This window comes from Cynara cardunculus (assembly GCF_001531365.2).
Source record: "Cynara cardunculus var. scolymus isolate 2C chromosome LG 15, CcrdV1, whole genome shotgun sequence".
NCBI classification, from domain to species: domain Eukaryota; kingdom Viridiplantae; phylum Streptophyta; class Magnoliopsida; order Asterales; family Asteraceae; genus Cynara; species Cynara cardunculus.
Genome location: NC_037542.1, coordinates 18,587,188 through 18,605,261, shown reverse-complemented (window position 1 = coordinate 18,605,261; position 18,074 = coordinate 18,587,188). Strand labels below are relative to the sequence as shown.

Genomic DNA, 18,074 nt, shown 5'->3' with positions numbered 1-18,074 from the left:
AAACATATTAATAACATATTAAAAATTTATTAATAACCAAAAATTTGAAAAAATAAAAATAAAAAAAATATTTTTTTTGAATAGGACCGGCCGGAACCGGGACCGGTTATCGCTGGTTTTTGTCTTGGTTAAGACCGATAGGGACCGGTTAAGGTCAGGTCCGGCCCGGCCCGAGAACGGATTTTGGTCATCTCTATTGGAGAGTATGGGCCACGTGGTCCATGTGTCTATATATATATATATATATATATATATATATATATAGAGTCGGGTTCACGTGAGACCAAAGAATTTTCGTGAGACTCGTAAGACCAATTTATGTTCATTAATCAATTTTATAAGTTAATGATCTAATGGTCTAAAGTTGCAAGGTGACAGTTTTGTAAATATTGAGAAGTCTCATGGCATTTATGAATTTTCAAGATCTGACGATTATAAATCTAATCCAAGGGTTGAGAATTGGTCTTACGGGTCTCACGAAAAACCATTGGTCTCACATGATCCCAAGTCTATATATATACACATATATGTATGTATATAAAATTGAGATACTTATATAACAGGTCCCTAAAGTTTGTTGGTTTTAATTAAAACAAGTAAAATGACTGAAAATACCCCTCATAAAATGGAACTTAACGGAAAACTTAATGGCCGTTGACGAAAAGCGTTGCGAGATGTCAAACATGAGGAACAAATCTATTAAAATTTAGTTGAATGACAAAAACCGTTGAAAATAACAAACATTAGGGACCGAAAGTTAACTTTACTCAAAAATAATTATACTTTTTTCGAGTTTTTTTAATTAGGTTAATTTTAAACCTACAATCACATGTGAATACAAAATGTATTTACTTTAAATCCATAATTTTATTATCCAAATAATATTGAATGCTTTGAGAGCTTGAAGTAAAAGCAAAGCTAGGAGTTATAAAATATCAATTCACAAATGCATTGATAATGACCAAAGTGGTGAAGAATGAAATACATAATTCGTGACAATTTTTTTTTTGTTTTTCTATAAGAAACCAAAGTTTCAAGTTTGTGGTTTTGATCTTTCTTTTAAGCCAAACCATGGCTAATTAAAACACCTTACAAATTTGGATCACTTATATGTATTATTAACGAGAAAAAGTGTGAGATAGAACAAACTTACGCATCCGATATTTTTAGTCGGGATCAAGAAAACCCATATCTAATAGAATGGGATTTGACACGGTGGGAAAGGAGAAATCATGTGAATCATAAATTGGTATTTTCTGGTTTTTGGAAACGTGATCGGTATGTTTGTTCTTGCTCATGTAGAATTCGTGGTTAAAAGTGTACCAATGGAGATTGATTTTGTTTTGGCTTAATTGTTCCACCCCCAAGCGGTGGTCATGTAGAATTCATGGTTAAAAGTGTACCTTGGCGGGGTTCCAAGGAGTTGAGCCTCTTTCAGATTTAAGTTCTAAAAGACTTGGAAATTTTCTAAATCCTGTGTGTTTTTCAGCCATTGATAAGCCATCGTTGAAGGTATATTTAGCCTATCGCCGACGAGCCTCAGCTGTCGCTGAAAGGCCATCGTTGAAAGTCTTCAGCTATCATTGAAGATGTACCTTTTAGAACTTAAGATCCGGTTGTAACTACTTTTTGACCTTATCAATTAACGGTTACAACTGTTTAACCCAGTAACTGCCGATCTCTCTTATAAATACATAATTTTGTGACCTAAGTACTATATATACAATATTAGCGCCTTATATCGTGTATGCTTTTTCTATATTATCTCAGTACTAATTTTGTATAAACCTAAGACATAGCATAACAGGGGCATAATACAGTATTTGAGAAGTGATTTCCAGACATGATCTAGAAAATTATCCAAGTAATTCTAACCACAAAACCCAATTCACAACATAACAAAGGCATATTCACATATGAATATAGTGATATCCATTATCCATACACATGTTTCATTTTGTTTTCTTCATAACTGGAGTGTAGACAAGTAAAGAAGAAGAAAGAGAGGATAGAGAGACAACCATTGTTGGATGGTTTTCTTATTAACCAAGTATCATCAATGCAACATAATATAAGATAAGATATTGGTTATATATACTTTTAAAATTTTAAATTTTTACTTAAGTCATCATTTACTTGTCGGGTAAGTACTTACTAGGCTTTATTTGTTTTATTGGATGAGCAGGACAATGATCGTGAATCTTACCCGGTAGAGGCGTAGTAAAGATCGAGAGTCTTAACCAGTAAATGAGAGAGAAGACTTCGGTAAGCGCTTACCAGGTAAAATAGACTTATAAATAATCCATGTAGTCAAGAACGTCATCTGATAAGGTAAGTGAAAGTGGTGATTTTTACTAGTAATCACTTACCTTGTAAGCATTTGATAAACGGCTCAAATATTCATAGGATAATATAGATTACTATTTTTTATAAATTTGATCAAATAAACTAACATTGATTGTTATTTTAGTATAAAGCATGACAAGTAAAACAATCTGAGAAAAGAAATGTTAACATCTTAATTTCTATTTTGATTGATAATTTGATCATAATTGTATTATATAATTATGAATCTATTAATTGACAAATATATATATATATATATATATATATATATATAATAGAAGGAAATATAAAATTTTGCTTATAAACTTTGAACTGAAAATCGTGACACTGTCTTTATAAGGCCCATTCCGTACTGACTTCTAATTGGGCCTATCGTTGGGCTAAGATGGACCACTCTTTTGAGTTATGAAGTAGAGATGGGCCCTCTTCCGCCTGGAACCGGGTAATGTCTGGTCTGGCATCGATAGGGACGGGTAGGAATCAGTTATGTTTTTTTACGAAAATTTAAGGTCTGACCCGGCCTGGACCAGGACTTGGACTAGTTATATATAGACGTGATTTTTTTTAATTAAGTTTTTATAAATTATATATCAAGTTTTTCAATATTTGTACAAGATTTTCAAGTTTTTTTTTTACCAAAAAACTTCAAGTTCTTGTTTTAAAGTTTTTAAAGTTCTTTTTAATTGTTTTAGTACCAAATTTCAAAAATCATATTATAAAAACATGTATAACATTTTTTTGTGTAAAAAAGATTTAAAAAATATTGAAAGTGTATCTGAATGATCCAATTAGGGATTTCAAAGTATATTTTAATAAGATATTATTAAAAAAAAGTCTTCAAACAATACCTTTTATATGTTTAAAATTGATTTTTAAATTTTTTTGGGACCGAGTAGGGCATGGCCCGTACCGGTTCTAGGGACTAGGTTTGTACATGAACATGAAGAATGGGCTGTGTTTTTTGTCGGGATTGAGATCAGGACCAATTCCGTTGTGACCAGTTACAAGATAATCTTGAACCATGACCGATTTTTGACATCTCTATAATGATTTAATTTTATTGTAATATACAATAAAATTAATTCTTAGTTAATGTAATGGTTTTCTGTTATCAATCAAAGTTTTGAAATGCAAAAATTTATACCTATTTTTATGTATCATAATATATCGATTTTCTAACATTTGATGACGCTTATACTCGATTAAGAAATACCTACGAAATATTAATTTATGAAAAGATTATAGTAAAAATAGTCATTACACTGGATATCCATGTCACTGAATGTTACAATATTAACAAGTTATCGTTAAAAATAGATTAAAAAGGTTAAATAGAAAATTTTAATTTATGTTAAAAAAATTATTTGCTACACTAAATAAAAATTAAAACTAATTTTATTATATTTTTTTATATATTTGTTCTTTTATTTTCGTGAATTATTTTAATATATATATATATATATATATATATATATTTCATTTTGAGGCTTTAAAATGACTTTTTAACAAAGATATTGATCACATGACTTCATGATGAACATTATTTTGATTTAAACAACATATCTGTAATTTGTTATATGAAAAACAAAAAAATATAACCATTTAAATTTGGGTTGTCAAGGAATGTAGTGGAAATCTCATTTTTTTTGGGGTTCAAATCAATACACTATTAAAACTTTTTTAATTACGAAGGTTCACCTGTGACAATTAAAGATTATTCGTGATAATCAGAAGATTAACTAGTACACGCAATCTAACTTAGAAACCCATAATCATATAAAAAAAACTAGAAAATATGAATATTTTTACAAAAATAATAATGAAAAAAGACATTTCAAAGTATAAAAGGTCAAGGGTTGACATATGAGTTGAATAAACTTGGGATGGAAGTAAAATATTGAGGTGACGATTGTGATTGGTCTAGCAACCAACTTAAATTAACTATTAATATTTTCTATTTAAATGTTTTTACATTCTAACATTAACATTTAAATATAATATTACCGACACTTTTATTTCTTACCATCAAATTATAAAGTTATGTTAGAATTAGTTTTTTTTTTAAGTATATAACCTTTCTTGTTTTTGATAAGTTTTAAATCCCTGATTTCTTAGAATGTAAAAAACTACGATATCACTAGATCAAAAATATTTTTCTAACGATAATTTAATACATAAATAATGTGTACAAGCACATTTTCGTTATTATTAAAATGAAAGCCATAACGAAAAATATATCATAAATAACATAGATTTTTTAATAGATTTTCTTTTAACAACTTCAAAGTTTATAATATATATAAGAATCAATTTAATGTTTTTTAAATTAATATATTATATTATTTTAATTTTTCTTTACTATCTTGTTTGTATTGATACATTATATCATTAAATATCTCCTTTAATTATATTATAAGATGTTATAATTGATTAATTTTTTAAAATGTTATTTTTAATCATTTTAAATGTTTATCAGTTAGTTTTTATCAAACATAATTCGTTTATTAGTCACCGAGTTAGCTTGCTAAATATAACCTATATATATATATATCAACATTGTAACCTAATTTTTTGTCCATTTTTAATATACAAACCGACTTGATTATGAGAATAAAATAAGATTAATAAAATAGATTGTGAAAAGTGATTTGAAATTTGAAAGTTGGTAGAGTTGAAGGGGTCCGTAGGGGTGTGATTGTGGGAGGAAATCACGTGACATCATTGAGGAAGAACAGGGTAACATGGAGGATGTTCCTCTATTGGCCTTGGCCCTGGCCCTGGCCCTGGCCCCACCCCATCCTTATTTTTTAATTACTAATATTTTTTAATTTGCCATTACTTTTTGAGTAAATTACATTTTTGGTCCTTATGGTTTACACTAAAATATGGGTTTCATCCTTTTGATAAAAATATTAACAGTTAAGGTCTTCGAGTTTAGTTCCTTGCCCTAACTCTCTGACTCTATTGAATCCTAATCTGTTAAATATAAAGTAATTTGATTAATTTATCTTTTTATTTATTTTCATTATAAATTAAAATATATGATATATTATATTAATATAATGAAACCTCTCATCCTTAAAGAAAAGTCGAACATAAAGACTGTACATCTCCTATACGACCGCCACTATCGTTCTCCTTCAAAATCACCATAGTCATTCTCCACCACATACTTGTTCAACTCATTTCTCCTTTACAACTAAAACCACGCCCACCCCCACCCCCACGATCCACCTCCAATTTGAAACAGACCCTCAATTGTTGGCCTCCATTTTCATTCCAAACCCACGTTAGAACCCTTTCTTCTTTAAAAGACCAATACCAAATTCCTCTGATGATCCACTGAAATCTTCATTTAAAATTTAACATCGATCTTTACCAAGACGGATCCACCAACAGTGTCAAACCTTAAATTACTAAACACTAAAACATAACACAAGAATTGGACCCATTGTTGATTTTATGCTTCTTCTACCTATGATGTTCATAGATACTCACAAAATCATGGGTTTTTGGTTTTGAAGTTAGGTTTTAATGTTTGATTTAGATTTAGATTTAGGGTTTTTGATTCACAAGTTTTGTACAATGATTTGGTAATCATGAATCCAGTTTAATGTGATCTTATTCAAATACATGTAATTTTTGAACAAGCTTGGGATGGCTACTTATGAACTGTGGAAGGTTGAGGTGCCAACAGAAAAGGGTACTATAAGGGAAGGGACACGTTTAAGTTGTACCTAACTGGTAATTTACAATAAGTAATAAACGAAATAACCCAAAACCCCTAACTTAGTAGATCAGATGTTAACATGGTTAGGACGAGAATGAACTCAAAATTAAATTCAAACCACAAAAACAATATACTTTAAGAATGAAATTTATAATTTATGTAATCATATCGGAATAAGTCAATAAGTTGTTTTTATAAGCAATTATAAAATAATGTAAGGTTTTGTGTTGCCCCTTTCATATCGCCTATTTTACTTAGATATTAAAAAGATTTAAAGTTTGTTTAATTGATTTTATATAAAAATTAAAAAATTATAAAAAAAATGGGAGGGTGTAGAATGATTGAAGGAAGCGGTTGGGGAAAAAAGGGACTCAGAAATTGCATGCGCATATGATGGTGTTTGGGTCCACCCTTTCAATCTTCTGTTAAAAAATATAGACTTGTCCAAATTACAAAATTGCCCTACCCCTTAAAACTCGAACCAATTAATTAATAGGGTTGGGTTTCGGACCTTTCGGTAATAATTGGAGTTAAATCATAATTCAAGATTAACATTAAAGATTGTTTATCAAACATTTAACCTGTAAGTGCTTATTCGTAAAATTTAATATTACCATTTATTTACCATGTAAGATTTTAGTCTATTAAAACGACATCGTATGCAACAATTTACCCGGTAAGTGCTTACCGTATAAGACTTTTGGTTTTTGTCTCGTTCTTACCGGGTAAGATTCTTGGTCCATACCATATTCATCCGGTAAAGTAATGTGACTTAGTAAGCACCTATTCAAGCGTTTGATAAACGACCCTTAAAAAGATGTACCGAGATGCACTAGATCAATTTCCCGTAATAAGCATGGTTAATAGGATGAAGTGAGATTAAAAATGATTAGGGGTTCAAACCTTTTTTTAGGCTTATCTCCTTAACTTCTATTATTATATGATTCTTCCTCTTAGTTAATATACGGTAAGTATTGTGAAGTTTAAATTTTGAACATTCTGAAAAACTAGACTCTAACGTTAATCGAAATACAATTAGGTCAATTATGATAATTTGATTAGCAATATAGCAGCATTCATATATGATTGCTATATATACATATACGTATACACACACATATATATATATATATAATCATGTTTACACCGAAAGTTGTATTATATCTCCCCTGCTTTTACTTTTACATTTAGAGATTCATTAAACTATCATTTCTTTTATGATTCTTAATTAATCCGATCATCGCTAGTATTAAAAATACATTGGTCTATCATCATTTTCATTACTAGCTAAATGAATGACAATACAATAAAAGCAGTTTTATAGCATCTTTAAAATGTCTAATTAAGAGTGTTAAATACTTTAAAATATGACCAAATAAAAAATCGTTATATCTAAAAGTATTACAATAAGTTTATAAAACATTCTTAGGCGTTTTAACGATTGAGTTTTAAAATAAAGTATCATACTAGATATTTTATACGATATTATTTGAAAAAATATCAAAAATTGTTTTTTGCAAATATATATCAAAGATTATATGTAAAAAATAAAAGATTTATGTTTAATTTATAATCATAATTAATTGAGGCCGAAAATAAAAGTTAAGGTGGAGAAAAGTGGTGGGTAATTAAGCACTGACAACATATTTGGTGAAAACAAACTTATGACTTGTTTTCTTTCTATTTTTGGCAAAAAAAAATTCAATATTTTGTCAGGGAGCAAGCCAGTGTTGTAAGCAAGAAGCCCTTTTGGGAGTATATGCATATATAGTTTTTCACTTCATATATATATATATATATATATACATATATATAGAACCAACTGATAACGTTTAATTAATTACACAAGAAAACCGATTTTAATCCCAAATTAAATCCATACATATAAGAATCATGTCACTCATATATATCATTCATATTTGTGTGTGTGTGTATATATATGTGTGTATATATATATATATATATATATATATAGAGAGAGAGAGAGAGAGAGAGAGTGTGTGTGTGTGTGTGTGTGTGTGTGTGGGGATATATATGTATCTTTTAGGTAATTGAATTAAAGAGATTTTGTGATCTGAGTGTTTGGGAAAATGATTATACAGACATAAAATAAGATGTTTTGGTTTGGAAAAGGGGAATTGTTGTTGCATTATGTTATGTATGTGGAATATGAAACATGCAAAACTTGGTTCACTTTTCATTTTGATATTATTTACATGGATGCTGCTTTATTAAAGTCCTCAATTAACATGGATCTTTCATTCTTCCCATCTTTCTCCAATTACTTAACCATCATCTCATTATATATATATATATATATATATATATATATATATATATATATGGGCTCATTCAAAAGAAAACTGATTAGTTTGTGGTAACTGTGAGATCCAATTTCAACCACAAATCAACGGATAAATTAGGAACTTAATAATTATAGTAGTTTGAGTTAAAATTATAATTAGAGGGCATTTTAGGTATTTTTAAAAGACTCATCTCTCTTCTCTTCTCTCTCCTCTCTCATCTCTCCGACCTCCAATCTCCGGCCTCCGGTGAATAAAAATCCGGCAAGTACCAAGTAATCACAAAGATACACAATGTGATACCCATTATGATATATTGTGATACCATTTGAGTACCACTGTATATCACAATGGGTATCACATTGTGTATCGTTGTGACTACTTGGTACCTGCTGGATTTTTGTTCTCCGGAGGCCGGAGAGACAAGAGATGAGATATGAGAGAGGAGAGAGAAGAGAGAAGTTTTTTAAAAATACCTAAAATGCCCTCTAATTATAATTTTAACTCAAACTATCTTAATTATTAATTTTCTAATTTATCGATTGATTTGTGGTTGAGATTGGATCTCACAGTTACCACAAACTAATTAGTTTTCATTTGACTAATGTTACACTTTAACGTTTGGTCTTATAAACTTATGTCTTATAAAACAATCTATTGAAGTAATTATACAATTTTGACGTCCTATAAACCTAATTTCATTTACCAAATTGAGTATTTTTTGTTCTTTGTTAGGACCCCACGTAACTAGGATGCATTATATACAGCCCATTTTATACATACTTTCACGTGGTTTTAAATATTCTTTTTAAGGGGTGTGTGTATATATATATATATATATATATATATATATATATATATATATATATATAGCAAGGCTCAACTAATTAATTCACAATCTTCTTTGCTATTCAAATTCAACTTAACCCATTAATTTAAATATTATTTATGCAGATCATATAAGTAGGAAAAAGATGCTAGTAAGACTACATATATATCAGCCCTTGGTTACACAAAGTAAACAGTACAACAACGTTCTCAATTTGTGTTCTTTTTATTTATAAATATATATATATATATATATATACACATGTGGGTGAACACACATGTATATAAAAGTATATATGATGATTGATTGTACAACCCTCTTTTTAAAATTAAGAATGTATTTGACAAACTATTTGATAAGGTGACTAATGTTTAAAAAACTAATTGATAAGCTAATTAATTATCTTTGATAACACATCTAAATATTTCTTTTCAAGTACAAAGATTAAGCCAATTTATGAGTAGCTCTCGTATTCCTCATATGCATGTTGCCCTTCACTTACTACTTCGGTATATTCCTCTGAGCACAATCTTTGTTACTACTTCGGGAGTTCTGAATATCGGGTTCACATGAGTGAAAGTTTAAGGCATTTTCTAGATTCGAATCGGACAGCTTATCCAGGCTCACAAAGATATGATATAGGGATTATGTCTTCTTACGAGATTCATTGGATTTCTTGGCCATCAAAGAAACAATATGTGGTTTCCGAGCATCCAATAAGGTTGAATATCGGGCTATATATGGTAGTTGTTACATGATTTTGGTATTCATTGTGAATCGCATGCTTTAATGCTTTGTGATAATACTTCAGTAAATTTAATTAGCCTCTAATTATCCTATCCTTCATGAACACAATTAACGCAGTGAAGTGGATTATCACTTTATTCTGGAGAAGTTTACTTATAATACCATCAAGCTCATGCCTATATTCAAACTTAATTTCGATTTGTAGACATGTTTACCAATCCTCTACCACATTACAAGCTTTTTTTATTAACCTGGATATTCAACCTGCTATGCGAGCCGACTAATCTCATGGCGACCACCTGCAAAGCAGATAGTCCGGAGTCACCGCATGTAAACCTCCATGGCCACAAAGAGATTTTTATTTCTCCTTGGATTTAAACATGAGACTTCCTGGTACTTTTGACTTTTGAAGCCAAGTTCAAACCAATCAAGCGCCACCCTTGTGGTTCACATTACAAGCTTTAACCATCGATGTCCAAGTTTCAGTTACATTTTTCAAGCTCGTGTTGACGGGGAGTGTTAGATTTATAATTACTAACCAAACATGTTAGTTAAGCTCTTTACTAGTTGGTTATTGTTTAACAAACATGATTCTTTTATGCTATAAAATGTAAAATAGTAATATGATCGTTTTAACTCATTCAGTACATATAGAATACTTCTCCCCATCCTTTCTCTATTTTTCGGCTCTAATAACTAGCTGATATAGTAAATAACAAAGTAAAAGAACAATTAAGAAAACATGTCGAAAAGTTAATTAAACGAAATATAAGAGACGTAATTGAAAAAGCCTCTTGAGCTTAGTTACTAAATGCTACTTAATTAATCCCACAAGTATATTTTTCAATAAACTCCAAAAATATATTATCTTATGGTTGCAGAACATCCCTAAATGCAAAAATTACCGATATTTCAAAAATTACTCGAACATGTTTCTTGTGTGATTCTATCTCAAATAATTAAATGATTTTTCTATGCATGGTTTGTGAAATATTTGACGATAGATCATTTTTCACACTTTTTTCATCATTCAAAACATGTTTTCATGAAATGTTATGCATAACGATATCTATGTAAATAAGCAATATTTAAAATTACGATCACAAAATTGATGATTAGGTTCAACAATAGAGTATATCCCTCACTTTGGAGTAAATAAATGTAATTACATTACGACATATTAAAAATATTGTATCATTGATCAAATATCCTAAATATATATATATATATATATATATATATATATTCCGTATAATAAAATCTATCAGTCAATGTTTCTGAAATTATCAAAAAGTAAAAAGACGTTATGGTTAATTTGGACATTGTGAGAGAAAACGAGCATTGGTTGATATATAACATTAATTGTAAACATATTTGAAATATTTTAGAGACTTTGGTTTCGATTTTACATGCATAATTTTCAATCAATTAAATACCAAAAATACATAAATAAATAAACGACCATGATCAATCTTCAAGAGCTTTATAAGAACAAAGAAAATTAAAGGGTTCCTAAATAATGGTTTAAGAATTAAGATGATGGACCTGTTACTGTATGTCAAAACTGGATTAATATGATTTTAAATAAAAATCTCTCTCTCTCTCTCTCTCTCTCTAGACCTAGATACATACACAATAAAGCACATAGAACGTCCACACAAAACTCTCAAACATTCCCTTTTATGCTTTTTGAACAACAGTGGAAAGTAAAGGCTCATCTCTCTCTCTCTCTCTCTCTCTCTCTTGATTTGCTCCTTTCAGCTAGCCATGGATACGGCTCACTGGCCACAGGTACAAAGTTAGATCTTTCACCTTCTTCATGATCTCCACTAGTTACCCACCAAAAGCATAAGTTTTGGGGGTTTTCTGTTGTTTTTGGTTGAATTGTTCATTTCACGAGTTACACTTATGGTATCCAGATCAAACCAAACTAGTAGCTACAGTTTTGCTCTAATTTCTACATCTGTATATATTTTATTTTCTTGAAAGATAATCAATTATGATGATCGTCCATAATCAGAAGCAAGTTTCTGATTTTCTACTGTCTTTTCAATCTCTTGTTTTCAACCACTAATTATCTTTCTTCAAAGAGATTAATTGTGTCAATTTATGATCGAATATATCGATATATGCGGGATCGATAAAGGGTGGATTTGTATTTAGTTTGTATGTGCTGCTTAATCTTGAAGACCGGTTTTTATGGATTTCTGAAAAGCATAAAGCTGTTGCCTTGTTGTGTTCATTTGTCTGCAAATCTTAAAAAGTTTTTGGATCTTTATGTCTTTATCTTCCCTTTTTTTGCAAATAAATTTCTTACTTTTTCTTTATGTGTTTTGTTTAAATAGGAGATAGCAATCAAACCTATGGAAGAAATAGTGGTACAAAACGGTACGAATTCATGTTCTTCAAAGCCATCTTCAAATTCTTCGTCTTTGGAAAGAAGGGGAACAAGGCCACAAAAAGAAGCAGCTATAAACTGTCCAAGATGCAATTCTACAAACACCAAGTTTTGTTACTACAACAATTACAGCCTTTCCCAGCCTAGATACTTTTGCAAGACTTGTAGAAGATACTGGACTGAAGGTGGGTCCCTTAGAAACGTCCCTGTTGGTGGCGGCTCGCGGAAGAACAAGCGATCATCGTCTTCTATTTCGTCATCTCATTCTTCGATGTCAAAGAAGCTTCCTGATCTGGTTGTACCTCCAGCTGCACCAAACCCTAGGATGCATCATGAACACGGGCAAGACCTCAATCTGGGTTTCCCATCAACCAGTCATGATTTCAAGACAATTTCTGAGCTTATCCAGGTTCCCAATTTTGATGGGACCAAGAATACCACTTCTGGTTCAGCCACCACCACCACTTCAGCTCAACTTTCAGCCTTAGAACTCTTGACAGGAATGACAACAAGGGGTATGATGAATTCCTTCATGCCAATTCCAATTCCTGATCCCAATTCAGTCTACTCATCGTCAGGACAGCTGATGATTCCCATGCCAGAATTCAAGATTCCGTCGCTTAATTTTTCCTTGGATGGAATGGGAGGTAATGGAGGTGGGGGTGGTACGTATGGAAGTAGCATCCATGATCAGAGTTCCAGTGGGAGGCTTTTGTTCCCATTTGAAGATCTGAAAACAAGCACATCAGCTACAACCACTCATGATGGACATCATGTTGAACAAAATAGAGATCAGAATGGTGATACCAATGGCTTTTGGAGTGGAATGTTAGGAGGAAGTTCATGGTAAAGTACAATTATATATATTTATATCTATATACAGTATTAAAAAAACATCAATCTGGGGGTTAAATTTTTCTTTCTTTCTTTCTATCGACCGCGCGGCCGTTTCAAATGATTATTTTTCTAATCTCAAAATGGTGGGTGGTGATGACTTGTTTGGATTTCTTGAGAAACTAACTTGATAGGATCATCATACAACTATTTCTTGGGTGATCTCTTCTATCCATTCCTCTCTCTCCTCTAGCTTTCTGTGTAAACATATATATATTCATGTTTAGTGATACCTATCTTGATTAATCATCTCCTAATCTTCAACCAAGAGAAGAGATTCTTGTTATGATCATCAGAAGATATGAATTGAAGAGAAGATGATCGATCAAGAAGAACAATCAAAGCCCAGAATATTTCTAGCTAGTGACAGAATTGAAGGAAACTACGAAGAGAAACCGACTGTTGTGTATCATTGGTTATTGGGTTTGGGGTACAAACAATTAATAATGTATGATGTGCAATTTGTATGAATTTGGTTGAATTTCTTGATGCAAGTTTAATGCGTGTTTCTGCTTCAACCTTCATTAGTCTCGTGGTATATAATATATATATACACACGACATCTCTTTCATACAAAGTTAAGAGTCTTTTATGGCGCACACACATTGTCAATCTATTATTAATGCTGGTTTAGTGCAGAAAGCTGATTATAATAAGGATAAGAATTGAAGGATTTAAGGTCTGTTCCCGCTCACTGTATGTGTGTGTATATACATATATACATATATATATATATATATGTGTGTGTGTGTATCATAAATTAGTGTATATGGAGAAGTTGAAACTGCTTCAACTGAAAGTTTGAAACCAGTTACTTGGAATTCATGGTAGCTAGCTATATGAAAATAGTCTGTGAGGCTATGTGTGCATATACACGAATATGTAGAGTTGTACAGTACAACACTTGAAGATGTTTGGTTATTTTCAACTTGACTCCAACTTTTTCCAAAGTGAATGATGCATGATGATTACTTTACTTTACCATGCCATGTTTCTTTAAAATATTGTAATGTTTTCAAATTTCTTGTTTCCACTTTGAAAAAGATCTGACAAGAACCCTACTTTTTAACCTAAAGCTTTATATATGCTCAGATGAGGGACCTAAAACATTCCCCTTGGTGAATGTGAAACTTAACGGAATAAAGATCAATATCCACTTGATCATCATCTACATATATAATTAATTAATGAAGTTAATTAGTCATTGGAGGTCTTTGCTGTAACCCACTCCAAGTGCATATAAACACCTGTTATATGTTACTTTATGTGTTGCAGTATATAATATATGATATATGTATGTACAGTATATATGGCTGAGATAGAGATGCATGATGAGCATTAATGGTGCATGATGTTGGAGGTCACTTTCAGTTGCCAAATTGAGAGGCCTAACTCACTCACACATCTGATGTGTAGTTGCTGTACTAGGGTTTCTTCGATCTCATGGGGTCAGTCACATGAGTATCAGTGAAACTCCATCCACTCTACTTTAACCCAAAAGTGAATCAAACATGAATTACCTACGTTACATCTATGGAGGATGTGAATATATATATATATATATATATATGTTGAAAAACTACAAAAATAAAATAACGAAAAGTATATTAATAACCATTCATTTGTAGGGTATATACATCTGCATACAACTAAGTTGTCGGATATGCACATGTACATAGAAACCAGAAAAAATCTTTAATTATTTACATGCATATCGTACAGATAAATGATTATTATGATATTTATTAGTTTTTCATAGTTTTAGAGACCTTCCCTTTAACCTCATTATATGTTATTATGGAAAAGTTCCATTAGGAACCCAAGAATCATCCACAACACGTCAGATGTTTCTATTCGAGACGAACATTCATTATTAATAATACATTCATGAGGAATATGAAACTGTTATTTGGACGTGTTATGGATGTTATTCATCATGAAACACACATTCATGATGAATGTGTTACAATGATAACTAACACATCCATATTCTTGACAAACATGTCATGTGTCCTGATACAAACAGTTCCTTGATTGTTCCTTGATTCCTAAAAGAATACATATATATATAATCAAATACCCACTCATGATCTCTTATATGTGCATTTTCCAAAAGCTACAACTGCTTATGCAAGTAGACACCATGTTATAATTTTTTAATCTTTTAAGTACTTCACATTCATATGGTGTCAAGATTTTACTTAAACTCTCATATCTATATATTAATTATATACCATTCTTATTAGAGTATGTTAATTAAGCTGGGAGGTAAACATATAATGAAATGAAGTAAGATGATCCATGATAACTATATATAACTATAGACACACACATATATATATATATATATATATATATATTATATGGGATTCGAAGCAAATCTGGAATCATAACAAAGTTGAAACACTCTTTGATGTATAAACTGTAGTTTAATTAGGAAATAAACTAGAAGAAGAAGAAGAAGAAGACAGGGTACTTTGGCCCCAGTAAGGTTGCATTTTGCACAAGCAAAAGTATTGATGATATAAAGGTAGCATGCATCACTACATATGATTAATGTGTCCCAACAAAGGAGTGTCCTCAAAGGTAGAAGCTTCTGGCATATGCCATGTCTCCTACATCTCATATAAATCATATATATCCTACCTAGCTACCCATTCATCTTATAATATATATATATATATATATATATATATCATTCGAATAAAACTCTATATCTAACCAGAATATTCTATTGTTGTGTATATAAAAAGGAGATATAAATTACCCTCTATCAAATGATAGTTATTGTAGTGGTTACAAAACAGTTGCAATAACCAACATCATCGGTAGCAAAATGTACCAATTAAAAACCTCAGTTGACGTACGCTGCTCCTAGCTAACGTGCAACAACTAATGAGGCCGTCGATCGATGTCATCAGTTGACATTGACATTGATACCCATCCACCGCCACTAGAATTGATAACAATAAAATCATGACAAACAAAGTATGGAGTTTAAATCTATTAGTTATATTATCAAGGGAATGTAGATAGGTAGCTAGGATATGTGTTGATCATTGAGTAGAGATCTTAAATATTTCACTTTCTCAATCAGACCGATGTGATTTCTAGGACTTATAAAGCTGTTCACTTTTTCCCTGCACAATGGAGAAGTGGAGCTAGGGCTTAATTGGTTTGACCCTCGATGGAATTTAATAATGGTTTGATTAATCTTGAATGGAAATGATTAAGTCCATTGGATTAATTGATAAGTAGTTGGTTCTTAATTTGTGTATCATGGCCAAGTAATTAATAATGTAACAAGCATCTATAGTTAAGGTATTATGACACATTTCTTTAGGAAATATTTATAAAAATCTTTATTATGATTATATGTGTTTATTTGGTCATATTGTTTTAACAAGAAATCAACTTATTGTCTCGTTCCTTATTTTGTTATTACTTTTTAATCATTTTATTTTAATCTATATTATATTATAAAGCATTTGACAAATATTTTTAAAAACCATTTTTATGTATGAAGTACTATTTATTGATGCATATTAATTAAAATTTTAGGTTACAAGTAAACTGTGCATAAGTACAACTTATTAAAACTTCATGTTTGAATTCGTGTAACTAACTGCAGATAAAAATAATCAACTACAGGATAAACATCTCATTTTAAATATAAAAAATCTAAAATATAATTAGGATAATTATTGAGTTATACTTATAACAAAATATTTAATTATTATCCTTATAGAAATTATATTATTAAACTAAAATAAATTACTTCGTTATTAAACCTAAATTAAATTATAATAAAAAATTGAAGTAATAAACTACATACAAATAAGAATTTTTAAATAGTTAATTTGATAATAATATTAATATATTTTTTAAAATTTTTATAAATGTATACATTATTGCTTTTTTAAAGTCACATAAAACCGTATTATATCGACAAAGACAAAAAATAAAGCGAAACATTATATCGATGTATCTTGTTGCATTGCGCAAATATCCTTCTAGTAGATCTATAAAACATAACTACAACTCTACAAGATATATATGTTAAATTTTAATAAATATTTTTTTAAAAGACAAAAAACCCAATCAATTTTTTGATTTTGAATAATTTATTATCTAAACTACTCTTTTAAATAAATAACAAACTACTAAACTTTCTAATTTTAAATGATTAAGTCACTAAACTATTTTTTAATGAAAAAATCATTAAATTTTTTATTTTTTATTGAAAAACCATTAAAAATTTTCATTTTGATTGATCAAATCCCTGAATATCTTTTAATAAATAAACCATCACACTTTTAAAATTTAGTTGCCTAAAAAAGTTAAAGTAATTGACCAGTAAAAGTTTGATGGTTTATTTAAATAAAAAAAACTCAGGTCTTTATCATTCAAAATATGAAAATCTAATAGTTTTCTCATTCAAAAAATTAGTTCAGAGACTTGATTATTAAACATGAAAAAGTTTAATGATTTTTTTATTCCAAAAAATAGTTTATAAACTAAACCATTCAAAACGAGGAAGTTTGCTTAGGTTTTTTTTTCTTTTCCCTAAAAAAATTATAAATTTTGAAGCATTCATGTTATTTGTTTTAATAAGCTTAATTTGTAGATAACTAAATAAATTTATCAATACTATATTATAAAGCATTTGACAAAAACTCTTAAAAACTATTTTTATACATAAAGTACAATCAATTAATGCATATCATTTAAAATTCAAGATTACAAGTAAATTGTACAAAATATAACTTATTAAAACTCCATTTTTAAATTCGTATAACTAACTGTAAATAAACATAATCAAATACA

At 29.8% G+C, this 18,074-nt stretch overlaps 1 protein-coding gene across 1 annotated transcript; it reads left to right on the top strand.

The window, feature by feature from the left end:
* Positions 1-11,661: 11,661 nt before the first annotated feature.
* LOC112527632 (dof zinc finger protein 1-like) lies at positions 11,662-13,763 on the top strand. The gene is made up of 2 exons (XM_025138379.1): positions 11,662-11,746; positions 12,301-13,763. Exons 1-2 carry the CDS (start codon positions 11,723-11,725, stop codon positions 13,201-13,203), a joined length of 927 nt encoding a protein of 308 aa, XP_024994147.1. The 5' UTR covers positions 11,662-11,722; the 3' UTR covers positions 13,204-13,763.
* The last annotated feature ends 4,311 nt before the right edge of the window (positions 13,764-18,074 follow it).

What these genes read in the sequence shown, in the direction of transcription:
- LOC112527632 (XM_025138379.1), top strand. Translation starts at nt 11,723, where the DNA reads ATGGATACGGCTCACTGGCCACAG. An exon ending in ATACGGCTCACTGGCCACAG is followed by an intron (nt 11,747 to 12,300) that starts GTACAAAGTTAG and finishes TTGTTTAAATAG; the next exon opens with GAGATAGCAATCAAACCTAT.